The 13,242-nt window shown below is 38.8% G+C and overlaps 1 protein-coding gene across 1 annotated transcript; it reads right to left on the bottom strand.

Moving 5' to 3' along the window:
• Window positions 1-6,578: 6,578 nt before the first annotated feature.
• LOC128376815 (solute carrier family 23 member 1-like) lies at window positions 6,579-11,937 on the bottom strand. Its single transcript, XM_053336669.1, has 13 exons — window positions 11,890-11,937; window positions 11,204-11,350; window positions 10,741-10,898; window positions 9,672-9,831; window positions 9,271-9,452; window positions 8,869-8,989; window positions 8,571-8,727; window positions 8,061-8,314; window positions 7,763-7,927; window positions 7,557-7,665; window positions 7,244-7,339; window positions 6,858-7,073; window positions 6,579-6,595 (listed from the first exon to the last, which is right to left on the bottom strand). The coding sequence occupies exons 1-13, from the start codon at window positions 11,935-11,937 to the stop codon at window positions 6,579-6,581; spliced, it is 1,830 nt and encodes a 609-aa protein (XP_053192644.1).
• Window positions 11,938-13,242: the final 1,305 nt, after the last annotated feature.

Genomic DNA, 13,242 nt, shown 5'->3' on the forward strand with positions numbered 1-13,242 from the left:
ATGAATATGTGTGCGGTGATGCATGCATTTCATTTATTACAATTTTTAATTTATTTAAATTTAATTTTATATAACCAATCTTATTAAAATTACAATTCATGAGTTTATGAGACTGAAACAAATTAAATCAAAGTCAACAAGAGAAAAAAACACAGGCAATACAAGCCAAACTCACACTAGAGAATCATAAGTAGACAACAAAGTATAAATATCATCTAAATTAAACAGAATCGTTTGGAAACAAGTAAAAGAATCATGTATAATATCCAACATGAATACAAATACAGCCTCAAAATGTGCAGATTATTTTGAAACAAATACATGACTGCAACTAAAACTTGTTATAGAACATAATTTAAAAACTATATTTATCAGTGCTCTGGTCACACACCACACAGACAGAGTGCCAGGGCATTCGATAGGGTATGTGTTCATGTTCGTGTTAACCACAGCTCCTTCCAGCACTTAGTGAAATTGGCTTGTTATATCAATGCAACGTTGGTCGCCTACAGCTAGGATCAGGCTATTAACTCCCTTTCACCATTGCTTACTTGCTTTTATTTCAGAGCTAAAATATCTTTCTGATTGTCCAAAAATTGAGAGTGGTAATCTGGTAAACTTGGAATATTTGGTGACAGTCTAAATTTCCCATTGATGTGGATTTAAAAAATGACCATAACTTCCATTTGTAATAAGTCTAATTGTAAATTGTAAATATATTAATTAGTAGTAATTTAAGAGATTATTGACCCAAAGTGGGGTTTGAATGTTTATGCCTACACAGGATACACATGCTGGATTTTAAAGGCTTGTTTTGATATTTACAGACTATCTATCTTGAAATTTGACCATATTGAGATAAAATGTAAATGAGGAATGTATTATTATCTGCCACTTTGAAACAGCGCATAGACCATAAACTGTGAATACATTTATTCAAAAAATAGTCTGTTTTCATAAATGCTAATCAAGCTATTTCTTTGGTGAGAATTAGTGCTGATGGCCTCACTATTATATAAATAGAATATTTCTCAGTTATGCAACACTTCTTTCCCAATGGTCCAAGTCTAGACTAACAAATGTATCACTTTAGTTTGGAGGGCACGTTTCCACGTGGCGTATTGTGCTCGTGCTTCCTGTCTCTGCTTGACGAAGCTGGTTCATACCGCCCTGCTCCGGATCTATGAGCTGTCAGCCGAGATGCGTTCAGCTCCACTCGGAGACACTATTTCTCTGAGTTTAGAGCACCGTGTTCGGTCTAAAAAGTGCTAAACGCAAACGTGAAAGTTGTATCTTTTCGCAAAGTTCTGAATGACAGTAAAAGCTACACAATTAAGAACTAGTAGTTGCATGGTTCCCTTTTCAAATCTGCAGTAGGCCTACATTATAGTAGGCTACTAAGTAAAAAAAAAAGTTACTTAAATAATACAGCTATCACCATTTTTTTTATATGGTCATCAAATGGGGTTTGATATAACAACCAGATTAACAAAACTATAGTTTTAATTCTGTCGCTTAATCTACAGTATAGGATTTTACGAGGTCCTGTAATGCAGCATCAGCTGTTTTTTGTTTACTTCAGACTGCAGTAATTTACAATGAAAGTTATGCTACTATAATTGTCACTGACGGTGCATTGCAACAGGATGACACCAGAGCGTGAACGAAGCGTTAATAGAAATCAACACATTTGCTAATTTGGGGAAAAACATGACTTGTTTTGAGGATGTGCTCCGACGTTAAACGGAAGGAGACTCGGGGGTGTTTTGGGGAACGGTGACGTAATGGACACTGCATCCTTGGCTGGTGACCATCTCAGACACACACACACACACACACACACACACACACACACACACACACACACACACACAGACAGAGTTCCCAGTTTGTAAAGACCAATTGTACGAAAGCGACCGACCTCATAACCTGACTGACCTGTAAATATTTGAAGAATGTTACTCAGCTGTTTGACGCTGATGGGTTGAGAATCGTTTTCCACAGTTTGGCTGGCTAGGACAGACAGGGATCATGTGACCTGGCTCTCTATGGAGGGCACCTGGTTGCATTTCTGATTGATGACCTGGTATTATAGGCTATTCAGTGGGTGATGGTTGATTTATGCAGTGTTAGTACAGAGAGTAATGCATGTGATTCCCTGAGCTGATAAATCCTGCATGAGGACAGATTCATTTATTTATCTACTTCACTGTTACCCATAGGCTATTTACACCACCTGTCTAGTTGCGGGCATGGAGTTGCTCCGATGGAACAGATGGTATTAAGTGCTTTGCTCAAATGAACTTCTTTTGGCTATTGAAATACACTCTCTCACTATATTGTCAACCACTAATAGCCCATGATAAAATGATGTATGATACATATGATTTGTGATGTAGATAAAGTGCACTCTGTTAGCTAAAGTTAAACAACAATCAAAAACAGTTACATCTTTTAGAACTGTTGTGTATGCAGCGTTTACTCTATTACTGAATGACAGGATAAGTATTATCTTATCTTACTATATAAATCAATAAACCACAGATAAATTAGACATTATCCTAGTTAAATAATGCTTAGTTTGTGTGATTTAACATCTTTAATCTCATAAGAATGCAAGAAGCTCCTTTTGACTGAATCAACATAAAGTGCATATTAATACATTTGCTGATACTACATTGTTCAATTTCTAGACTCAGAACTGAAGTTTAGCCTGTAGCCCCCTTTAGTGTTCAAATGAAAATATTACACCATGCTGAAGCAAAGAGCAAAATGCAGCGTAATTTAGTGGCAATTCCATAAAAAACTCACTATAAGGACTTGAGCTCTGTTATGAGTGCAATGACTGATCTTTGACATGCAATAGGCTTATTTTCAGAACTTCACACATATGGGAACAAAGCCGTTTAAAAAGGCTCTATTCTTATGATGAATTGGGAAGAAGAAGTCCCTCTTGTGTTGGGTGAGGCAGATGGTAGTGAGTAGATGATAGTCAGGTAGAATGAGAGTTTTCGTTTTTGGGCTGAACTGTCTTCATTTCTTGTCCAACTTTGTTAATGAACACCCACTGGACGTAACTTTGAAGATGCAGATGCAGGCAGAGAGTTATCCATCTGACAATCTCCACTTCTGGAATTGTTTTATCTCATCAGCATGAAAAGTTTGGAGAGTTCCTCGCTGCAATGCATGGATCTGATTGCTTTGGTGTCTCTGTAACAGCGGTGTAATTCCCAAAACGCGGCTGATGTGGCAAGAGACGGCCAGAGAGAGACAAGCTTGCGAGGACTTGATGAAAGAGTAAAGGAGACAGAGAGAAATCATGATCAGAGACTGCAGCATGATGAATATTTCAATCTATCTCTCAGCACAGAGCAGGGCTCTCATTACAGATTTCTGTTTTTTACCAGTGGCAACCTGCTGAGCTCTTTCACTCACATGCATATTTGTGTGTTTTTCTGTATGCTCTTTTCTGTCATTGTTGTTTTTTGGGGTTTTTTTTGAGTATGTCCTTATAACATTTCTTTAGTTATAGTTGATGCTAAATGGGGTGGCAGAACAAACATTACGCCACTGGAATGAACCATAGTTTTAATAAATTTGAATGCAGAATAATGTTGGTTAATATATTTGATAAATCAGAGAGTTAGTGCCAGCTAACGGGAAGTCTACCACATTTACTACCTCTCATCATTAACAACGCACTGGCTGCGGAGGTAACAGCTATAATTTTGGTCACATGATTGGTGCTACAGATGCAACATCTTTGGCTGGAAGTAAAGGACAATGAAACATCACTCAACTTAGTGTCTGTGATGTTACTAGGCAACGTCCAACCAATAAATCAAGTGTTATTAGCATCTTCAGTTATATGCATAGTGCAGTTAGTGCATGTATACGGTAAATAATTGAAATCAAATTTGAGGTTGGTATTTTGGATGGATTTTACTATGCAAGAGACTATTTACTTTGCTATCATATGTTTTTGACAATCATTGAAATCATCACATGCAGTTAAATAAGAAATATGAAGGTTGGCTCAAGTGTTTGGATAACTACTACTTCAGTATTAGATTTCCCTTGACGTGGTGGGATTTATGAGTCAGATTAACCTCAGCTCGAGAAGCAATAGTTATAGCAATAGTTACATTACTCTGGATGTCAGCCCAGGATTCCAACAATAATATCCGGCAGTCCTGGCATCGCCTCGAAAATAGCAGATCTCAGATGTCACATTATCAGCATTTTTAGTCACAAGTAATTGAAAACATAGAGGATTTATCTAATAACTGTGTGTGTGTGTGTGTGTGTGTGTGTGTGTGTGTGTGTGTGTGTGTGTGTGTGTGTGTGTGTGTGTGTGCGCACGTGTGTGTATAGCTATATTGTGACCACAATTTAATTTTCTTTTTTTGACCATGTCACCAGAGGGGCTCCGTAATATACATCCTTCCTGATGATGTATTTGCATTTAGCATAGTGTGAGGGCATGAATCACTGCTGGTGATGACTGGGATATAATTGCCTCCAGGCTGTCCTCAGAGGTCAGCTTTGGGTTAAATTCTACATAAAACTTTTTTTTCTCCTGCAAGGCTTGAAAAATAGCCAATATTGCAATTCCAGCCCACAATGCAGGGGGAGAATATGAAGGCACTACAGTTATCCATCCAGATTACACGTTTCATCTGAGTGAAGCTGGGTCCCTCAGATGAAATCAGCGTGCATATGTTTATTTATGTGTGCATTCATTGGATTTTTTCTTCTTCTTTACCCTATTTGTGTTTTAATGAATACATCAGGAGGAGTATGTGGAGCAGTCCCTCACATTTCCCTGCAGTATGATCCTATCTATATTGGTCATTAATACACAATCTGTCTCTCTCTCTCTCTCTCTCTCTCTCTCTCTCTCTCTCTCTCTCTCTCTCTCTCTCTCTCTCTCTCTCTCTCTCTCTCTCTCTCTCTCTCTCTCTCTCGCCCTGTTCTCCCTGTACTCTATTTCAAAAAGACAAACTTGGTATATAAAAGCTTTCAAGAGCTAGCAAACAATAGATATCAACACAAAAACCCAACCACTCCATCTCAGACTATCATAGCAGACGACAAAGTTAAGATTATTAGTATCTACAAATACCTGGGCACAATTATCAACAACAAACAGCAATGAGAGGATAAGACAAACACAAAGGAAGCTAAACTCTTTGAGTGTGGACAGATTTATTTTGTTTTATTGAACTTATTGAATTGACTTTATACCTGATCTGCTGGTTTGGGGATCTTAAGATAAAAAGTAACACAAAGTTACAGAGTGGTGAACAGGTGTCCTTGCTCAGTCTATCCACCCTGTCTAACACAGGACCATCTCCACCTCTAGGCTGACCAAACCCACCCCTTACACTTGGAGTTCCACCTTCAGCCCTCTGGGTGGAGGTATTGGGTCCAGAGCTTAGGGCTCCTTCATTCCTAAGGCAATTGCTGCCATTTATCGTGAACTATAGTCCACTTTTTACTGTTGCACGTTGCACATTGTACCACCTTCACATTTTTACTCACAGCACTTTGTAACTTGACGTTTGCTTTAATTGTCGCTTAATGAGTTCATGTCATTGCAATACAGTATGTTTCTTTCTTGTTGACATTGTTTTTGTTGTTCCTGTATGTACAGTGTGTTCCTCCCATGTTTATTGTCCTCCCATGTTTTTTATGCCTTCAGGGCACGATAAAGATTTATTGGACTGAATTGACTTCCAGGCATAAAGTGCCTGGAAGCTGGGAGGATTTATCATATAATGTAGATTTCAAAGAGACAAAATAAAAACAATTCCTCAAGCCTGAAGTCTCAGATGGAAAAAAATATGGTGTTGGTAAATCTGGAGCCTTCCCTGATAAGCTTCGACTTTCTGAGTAATCATTATCATTTCCCACTGAAATGCAGAAACCTTATAGTAAATCACTGCGGAAAAAATCTCCTCCCACAACACCAACTTACACCAATTTCAAAATATAATATTCTCTAATATGTTCTCAGCACAGGTACAAAAAGAAGAAAAGGTGAGATTTTAAAGTGTAAATTACACTACTATAACACTGAAGTCACATTAGGATGGGCAGTCAACCATTGACCAGTCGTCAAAAAGGGCCTTAGGGAAAACTCATGGCACAGATCAAAGCATTAAACCATACCTCACCTGCCTCTCAAAGCTGGTAAGACAGAGACAGAGGAAACGAAATGGGAGAAACAGATAAAGGCATGGGAGGGAAACAGAATGTTTGCTTTGGCAAAAGGAAACACAATAGCAGCTCAAGGGTTGATGCTGGTTTTCAAGCAGCTGCCGGGATCAGTGTGAAAACAGGGTGATAATACATTTATCCACGGGCTAAATTTAATTTAATTTGAAAGAGGAGAGTGTAGAGCACATTAGTTGTCTGTGTCTGTGTGACCTCTGTTGTGAGTTATAGAAAAGATGATGTAGTAATGGCAGAACACTTGAATCCTTCTCTTTTAATTCGTATGACAGATTTTGAGAGCTACAGTTCATACATCTTTATTTCTTTCTGTAGATAAGCTCACATGGTGAAAATATAATCTAGCAGTAGTTCTTTACTGAACACAAAGAAAAATACAAGTTAAACAAAAACTGAGACAGTGCATTTATGTTACATGACTTATGTTGTAATGCATATCGACTTATGAAGAGTGCAATAATAGAAAGTGTTCAATTTAGAGAAATAATAAGAAACTGGAGCTAGAGATAAATTGCCTTGATAAGACTTTTGTGACCTTAAGATCAGAAGATCAGAAACAGCAACCTGACCTTATAGAGCAAATTCATTTATGACTTTTGTGTTTTCAGGTAGGTGTTCACTTCCCGGGCTCTGAGATATATCATCGTCTTTAGACTTGTGCTGAAATCTATGGCCCCTCCATGGGCAGAAAGGGATGTAGCGAACCCAAGATTGAGACGAGAGGCGAGAAGTAATACCAAAGGGAAGGTCATATACATCTTCAACTCCCGAGATGCTGCTCGTGTCTTCAAGATGAGCTTTGTCCCAGTTTAACAGGCCACGCTCACGTTTAGTGCCTATAGCAGTGATAATGGAATGACAAGCATTAGAAAAGAAAAATAAAACCCACCTCTCTATAAATCAATATGTAACTTATATAATGACAAAAAGTCTTTAGAGGTACACTGAGGCAGAAACCAATGGCATGCTAAGAATCTGCTATGTATAACCTCTTACTTGAACTTACCAGGAATTGTGTTATCTAGGAAGAAGCCGAGGAACCCTCCAACAAACATGTGAGTGGTCAACAATATCTGCAACACTTGGTCCAGCTCGTTCACACCTGAGCCAGGCCACGGACAAGAGTAAGAAAAAAAATCACTGGATATTAGATAGATATTGATCCTGCTGCCTAATATCAGCTCATGAGAGGGAATGTAAGTGAGTTATGTATCATAGTGCAGTTTTTCTCAAAATGAAAAATGAATAGTTCCACGTCAAAGGTAGTTAAAGTGAAAGTGGAAATAACAGAAATGTCCTTTATTGTGTGTCAATCATACCTGTCACTAAAAAACCAGGATTCTCAATGATCCAGTGTGGAATGACGAGGGCAGAAAACATGGAGAATCCGAAAATAAAGATATTCCTGGAGGAGTTCATATCTGTTGACTACAAAATGAGATGTTTCAGAAAAAGTGTAACCCTGCTTACATACTGCGATACTGTACATCTGTCAGACTTTTAAAACTTTAATTCTGCTGTTTACCTGCAGATTAGCAATCCCGGCAGCAGTAATGACTCCAAACATGATCAAAAACATCCCTCCGATCACAGGGGTAGGGATGGTTGAGAAGATGGCTCCCATTTTACCCAGTATCCCCATCAGCATCATGATAATGCCACTTAGTAGAATCACAGTTCGACTACCCACCTGTTGTTACACAAACACTGTACTATATAATTTGGAATCATAATAACAGTACTTTTTTCATAATATTCAAAATAATATCAGTATCACTGAAGTTTGCTCATGGAAGAGTAGGGACATTTTGGTTAATTATTACCTTAGTTATACCTAGGGCGGCGACGTTCTCACTAAATGAGGTAGTGCCATTGCCGGTGCCGAAGGCCCCTGCCAACACGCAGCCAATCCCTTCGACACCAATGCCTCTGCTGATGGCATGCTTCGGGGGAGGAGGTGCCCCTGACAGTTTGGCACATGCATGGTAATCACCCACAGACTCTGCCATGGAGCATATTATTCCAGCCATAATGCCAAACACAGCTGCCAGGTTCACAGTTGGCATGCCCCATTGACCTGAATGTAGATTTAAAAGTCATCACTGAATAGTTTATAAAAACATCTCAGTACTTTCAGTAGTGTTCAAATTAATGTCCCTCTTGCTTTCATGTATTTCAAATATTAAACACAAGAGAATAATAAAAAGAACAATATCAATAATAGCAACAACAATAGTAATATAATAAGAATAATGATAAGGAAGTAAAGACAGATTTTTTTAAAAAAAAGAAAAGAAAAGAAATGTGTGTTGTACATGTATATGTGAGCTTACCAGGATAAGGAAATGTGAACCAGGATGCCTGATTCACCACATCTCCTTTCACATCAGTACGAGCCAGGTAGCCGTACTGGGCTGGATCAGATGGTAGGACATCATAGATGGTGAGCAGGTAGCATACTAACCATGAGACCAGAATGCCCAGCAGAATCTAATCAACGTCTAATATTAGTATTAGGAATAGTAGTATCAATGTCAGTGCAGTATAACTTAAACTATACACACACACAAACACGCACACACACACACACACACACACACAGAGAGAGCGTAGACTTTCCAAAGGACTTACTGGCATTGTCTGGAAGATAAAGAATTTTGAGGTGTGCAGTTTCTTGGCCTTGCTGTATGCAGGAACAGGAATTGGTACGAGTCGGAGGTACTGGGAGAATATAATGATCAGAACCGTGGTCCTGTGAGTATGAGAAAAATGTGTTAGTAGCGTATTGATGTGCACATTATAGAGAGGTTAGAAACAGTCAAAACAGTAATGGAAAAACTGGCTTGTTGTACCTTAGTCTCGAAAGAACTTACAGACCACAGCAATACCAGGTAGAATTTAGTATGAATGTAGTTATTTCAGACAATGAGCACTTTAAGAAGGTTAGTTCAATGCTGATGGTTCACACAGTAAAAACATTTCACCTCAAGCCCGGTAAAGAGGCGTTCGTCATGACAGGGAGTGCTTACGTACATAGCAGAGATGCCCCAGTGGCTGCCAGTCTTGATTCCTGCTGACTCATACAGTGACAGGCCTATGAGAGAAATTGTGGGGGCAATGGTTAAAGGGCCAATGAAGCGCATGAGGAGGCCGATGAGGCCAGAGAATCCAACCAGGACCTGAAGGAGAGAGGCCACCATGATAGAGCCCTGCAGCTGTGGACCAGAACAGAATAACCGAGATTATTAGCATTAACGTCACCACTCTGTCTTTGGCTGAGTGATAGACCAACAACTGACATGATTGGCTATTTCCCGGAACAGAAATCTCATGAATTAGTTATGAGCTCCACAGAAGTGCTTTTATTTATTTTTTCCATCTTCATTGGTGTGATTTTATCAAAAGCTGTGAATGCAGTGTTTGAGTTGGCTCACTGTTCTCATGCGGGTCTGCCACACTTCTATGAAGAGAGGTGAGGAGGTGTTGACAAGACTGGCGTTCTGGGTCCAAGCTGGACACTTCCACTCTGGCATGGTCAGCATGGCCATGGCGGGAGTCACTAAGGCAAATGTACCCCCCTGTAGAATGGGAAGCCTGTATAGTGTGACAGGAAGAGAAATAATCCTGTCAGACAAAACATTATTCTGAATCGTATCTTGTAATCTTTAGCTGAGAGAAATTTAGCCTGAGTTATGTATGTCAACCAAAAGTATTTGGGAGTGTACACACACTCCCAAATACTTTGGGAGTGTGTGCAGGGAATTACTAACTTGTTAACTGTTTAGAAAGGCCAAGGCTAAATGGTGCATCAGAGAGTAGCAAGATTGACAAAGCACCTTGGATGGGAAAAAGACAGATAAAAAAACATACTGGAAGAAGCAGTTTCGACAAGAGGGAAGTGTTCCAAGGTATAAAAGGTGTGGTCAGTTTCTGTACGTACTACAAGCTTACTTTAACTTTGAATTTTAACATTCATAAAGTGTGACAATGCTGAGATTTTTGGAGTGGAGTTGCAAACTGTACATGGACATATAAATGGTAAATGGACTCCATTTATATAGTGCCTTTCTAGTCTTCCAACCACATATGGGTACATATAATTAAACCGAAGAAGTTTTCACTTTAAGTGAATTAAATAACTAAAATGAATTATTGTAGCACAGATCACTACATTTTGAGACCCTCTTTATCATCAAGTGCTAAGCAAGTATGTGGGTCTATCAGAAATTTTATGGTGAGAGGTGAATCATACAGGGAATGTGACATAAAGCCAAAACAATGAACTATAAAGACACTACTCTAATCCATAGAGCTGCAAAGTTGGGTAATAATTCACCACTGTGAGCAAACTCTCTCTTTACACACAGTCATCTATTGTAATTCATTGTTACAATGAAAACAGTGCTAAAACCACTTAACAGAGGTCTCAATTTGGGTCTGAACATATGAACTATAAAACCATGGATGGTGAATGGTGGATTGAACCTGAAGCATCATTCTGACCTGACACCGAAGGTGACCTGCAGAATTGTACACAGGCCAGAGACTAAGAACATGGTGTTAATGAGGCGACCCTGGGTAAGGCTGTCGTGCTGTAGACACAGCCCCTCCGCTATAACGAGTGGGATGGAGATGATCCCACCAAATGCTGTCAAGTAATGCTGCAGAGGAGAGGAGTAAGTAATGATGGTCAGTAACTGATGGTAAGGATAACATCACCACATCTTAAGAATGCTGGACTATATATACATCTTATCTCCCTTTTTGGGTTTATACAAGGCAAAGAAGGACTGCATTTAGAATCATTGAAAAAATAAATACTATTGTAATGTTACAACGATTATATGTAGATATTTAACATGTTCTGTTCACAACAACCAGGAAACTGACATTTAAAAAGATTGTGTCTCAAGTATAAAATATCTATATAATACTCAGGTCTAAAATCAACACACAGCACAGGTACCTGAATGGCCAGGAAAATACAAAGGTACCAGGGCGGAACGTCAGTCACACAATAGGTTGGTTTATTTCTGTCTTCCTCCGTTTCACAGCTGACTCCACATGTTTTGACCACCTTCCCCCCAGCCTGATCATTCACTTGTTCTTCCATCTGCCCACCAAATGCATATCAAAAACACAGATAACAAAAGCTCATTCAAATAAACACTTATGTAACAACTTGTTCTCAGATCATTTTTATGACTTGTATACATCTACAGTGAATGTATGTTTAATAATGTGTTATTATTAAGAGTACTGAAACAGATCTCAGGTTGACATCTGTCTTGTGTAGTTTTTCGGTATTGGTAGTAAATATGGACAGATGCTGTATAAAGCAAATAAATGGAAAACATAAATCTTTGCCACTTAATAATAATAATAATAATTAAAATATATAATATGAGCTGTGTGTGTTGTGTGAGCTTAGAGAGAATTTCATCAAAAGTTGCACAACTTTTTGAAACTTTTAAGGTAAAGTACTCCCACTTGTCCAAAACCTCAGGATTAATCAGATCTTGATGTAGTGCAGTCCTTACTATTTAACACAATATGAAATCAAAAGCAAGGTGATGCTGACTGCATTAAAAAAAGAACACCTCAATGTGCTTGTACAAGTTATAGCTGACATGAATTAGTCATTGTACTCACATCAAAAGCGAGATTGTCGAGGCCATTCTTTTCCTTTCCTGAAGCCATCCCAACTAAAAACTTGGTTTTGCGTCCTTCTTAGAAGAGATACATTTAGAAACAATGAGCACACGGACAAACGGGCGGGCTGAATGAAGAGAAAGAAGTCATCTTCAGTTAAGTGACATATTACTCATTGACAATTTGAGTTGTAAAGGTGTTTAAATAGCCACAGTTGTTTTTGCATGCATATCAGTCCTTGTAATAACATTTACGACAGGAGATCATCTCAGTACAAAGCTCAGCTATTTATGTTAACTATTACTTACTCCTAGTTGGGAGGGACTCACAATTTATCACACATAGTCATCCAAGAAATATTTACAAGGATGTAAGAGTAGATGAATAAATGGGTGAGCAGTTGGACGGATAATTATCTTACTTGGTACACACTTGGGTTGGGGGTGAGTGGGCTGCGTACTTTAAAAATGTACTCCAATTAAGTTAAGAAAAGAAACAGAAAATTCTCCAAACCCAAAATGCTTTAGAGAGAACGTTGACAGTTTCAGCTTAATTAGGTTTTTGATCATGGTGTGTGCATTTAATTCTTACCTCACAATCAGTTGACAAGACAAAATTGAGATGATGATTAGATAAAGAGATTTAGGCCTTCAAAGAGAGGACGCTTTCCTCCCAGAGGGTGGGTTGATATCATCTCTGCACGATGCTGACAAATTTGTTAAGGCAAGTGGGGCACAGCATCTTGGGAGATTGCCATGTGAAAACACAGTATGATGAGGCTCGCCAGCGTTTTTACAGAAAGGATCTTAATTATGGGACGGCCAAAGGGTCAATTGCAATGTTTCCGCTCCTCATCACTTGACTTCAGAGTGGTGTTTGATGTCAGGTCATAGTCACCCAGACTTACTTGCTCCCCTAAGGCTCATGTCAGTAAAATCCATCAGGAGGATGACCACACTATCTGCCCAATTCTCACAGAACTGAGTGAATGACACCAGTAGAAACAGTATCACAAACTAAAACTGGGTCAAGCTGACACACTTATTGTCCACTGCAAACTAAGAAGGAACTCACTGTAACAGGACATGGAGGAACATTCAACAGCATCACAACCAGGACTTTGCACTTTGAGACATACTTTATATTTTACAATAATGCTAATATGTACTGCTTTATTTAAAAAGTACAACTGGACTCAGCATTTAAGAAGCAATTTATACTCTAAACGCTGCTCTTTGCAGAACACCAAACTTATACATTAATGTAGCACTGAGAGTTTTTTCAGAGATAATTCCCCTTTGTCAGTTCGTGACTTACAAACAGGCAGGTAAATTACTCATGTCATGAGTTTAG

This window comes from Scomber japonicus, chromosome 17 (genome assembly GCF_027409825.1).
Source record: "Scomber japonicus isolate fScoJap1 chromosome 17, fScoJap1.pri, whole genome shotgun sequence".
NCBI classification, from domain to species: Eukaryota; Metazoa; Chordata; class Actinopteri; order Scombriformes; family Scombridae; genus Scomber; species Scomber japonicus.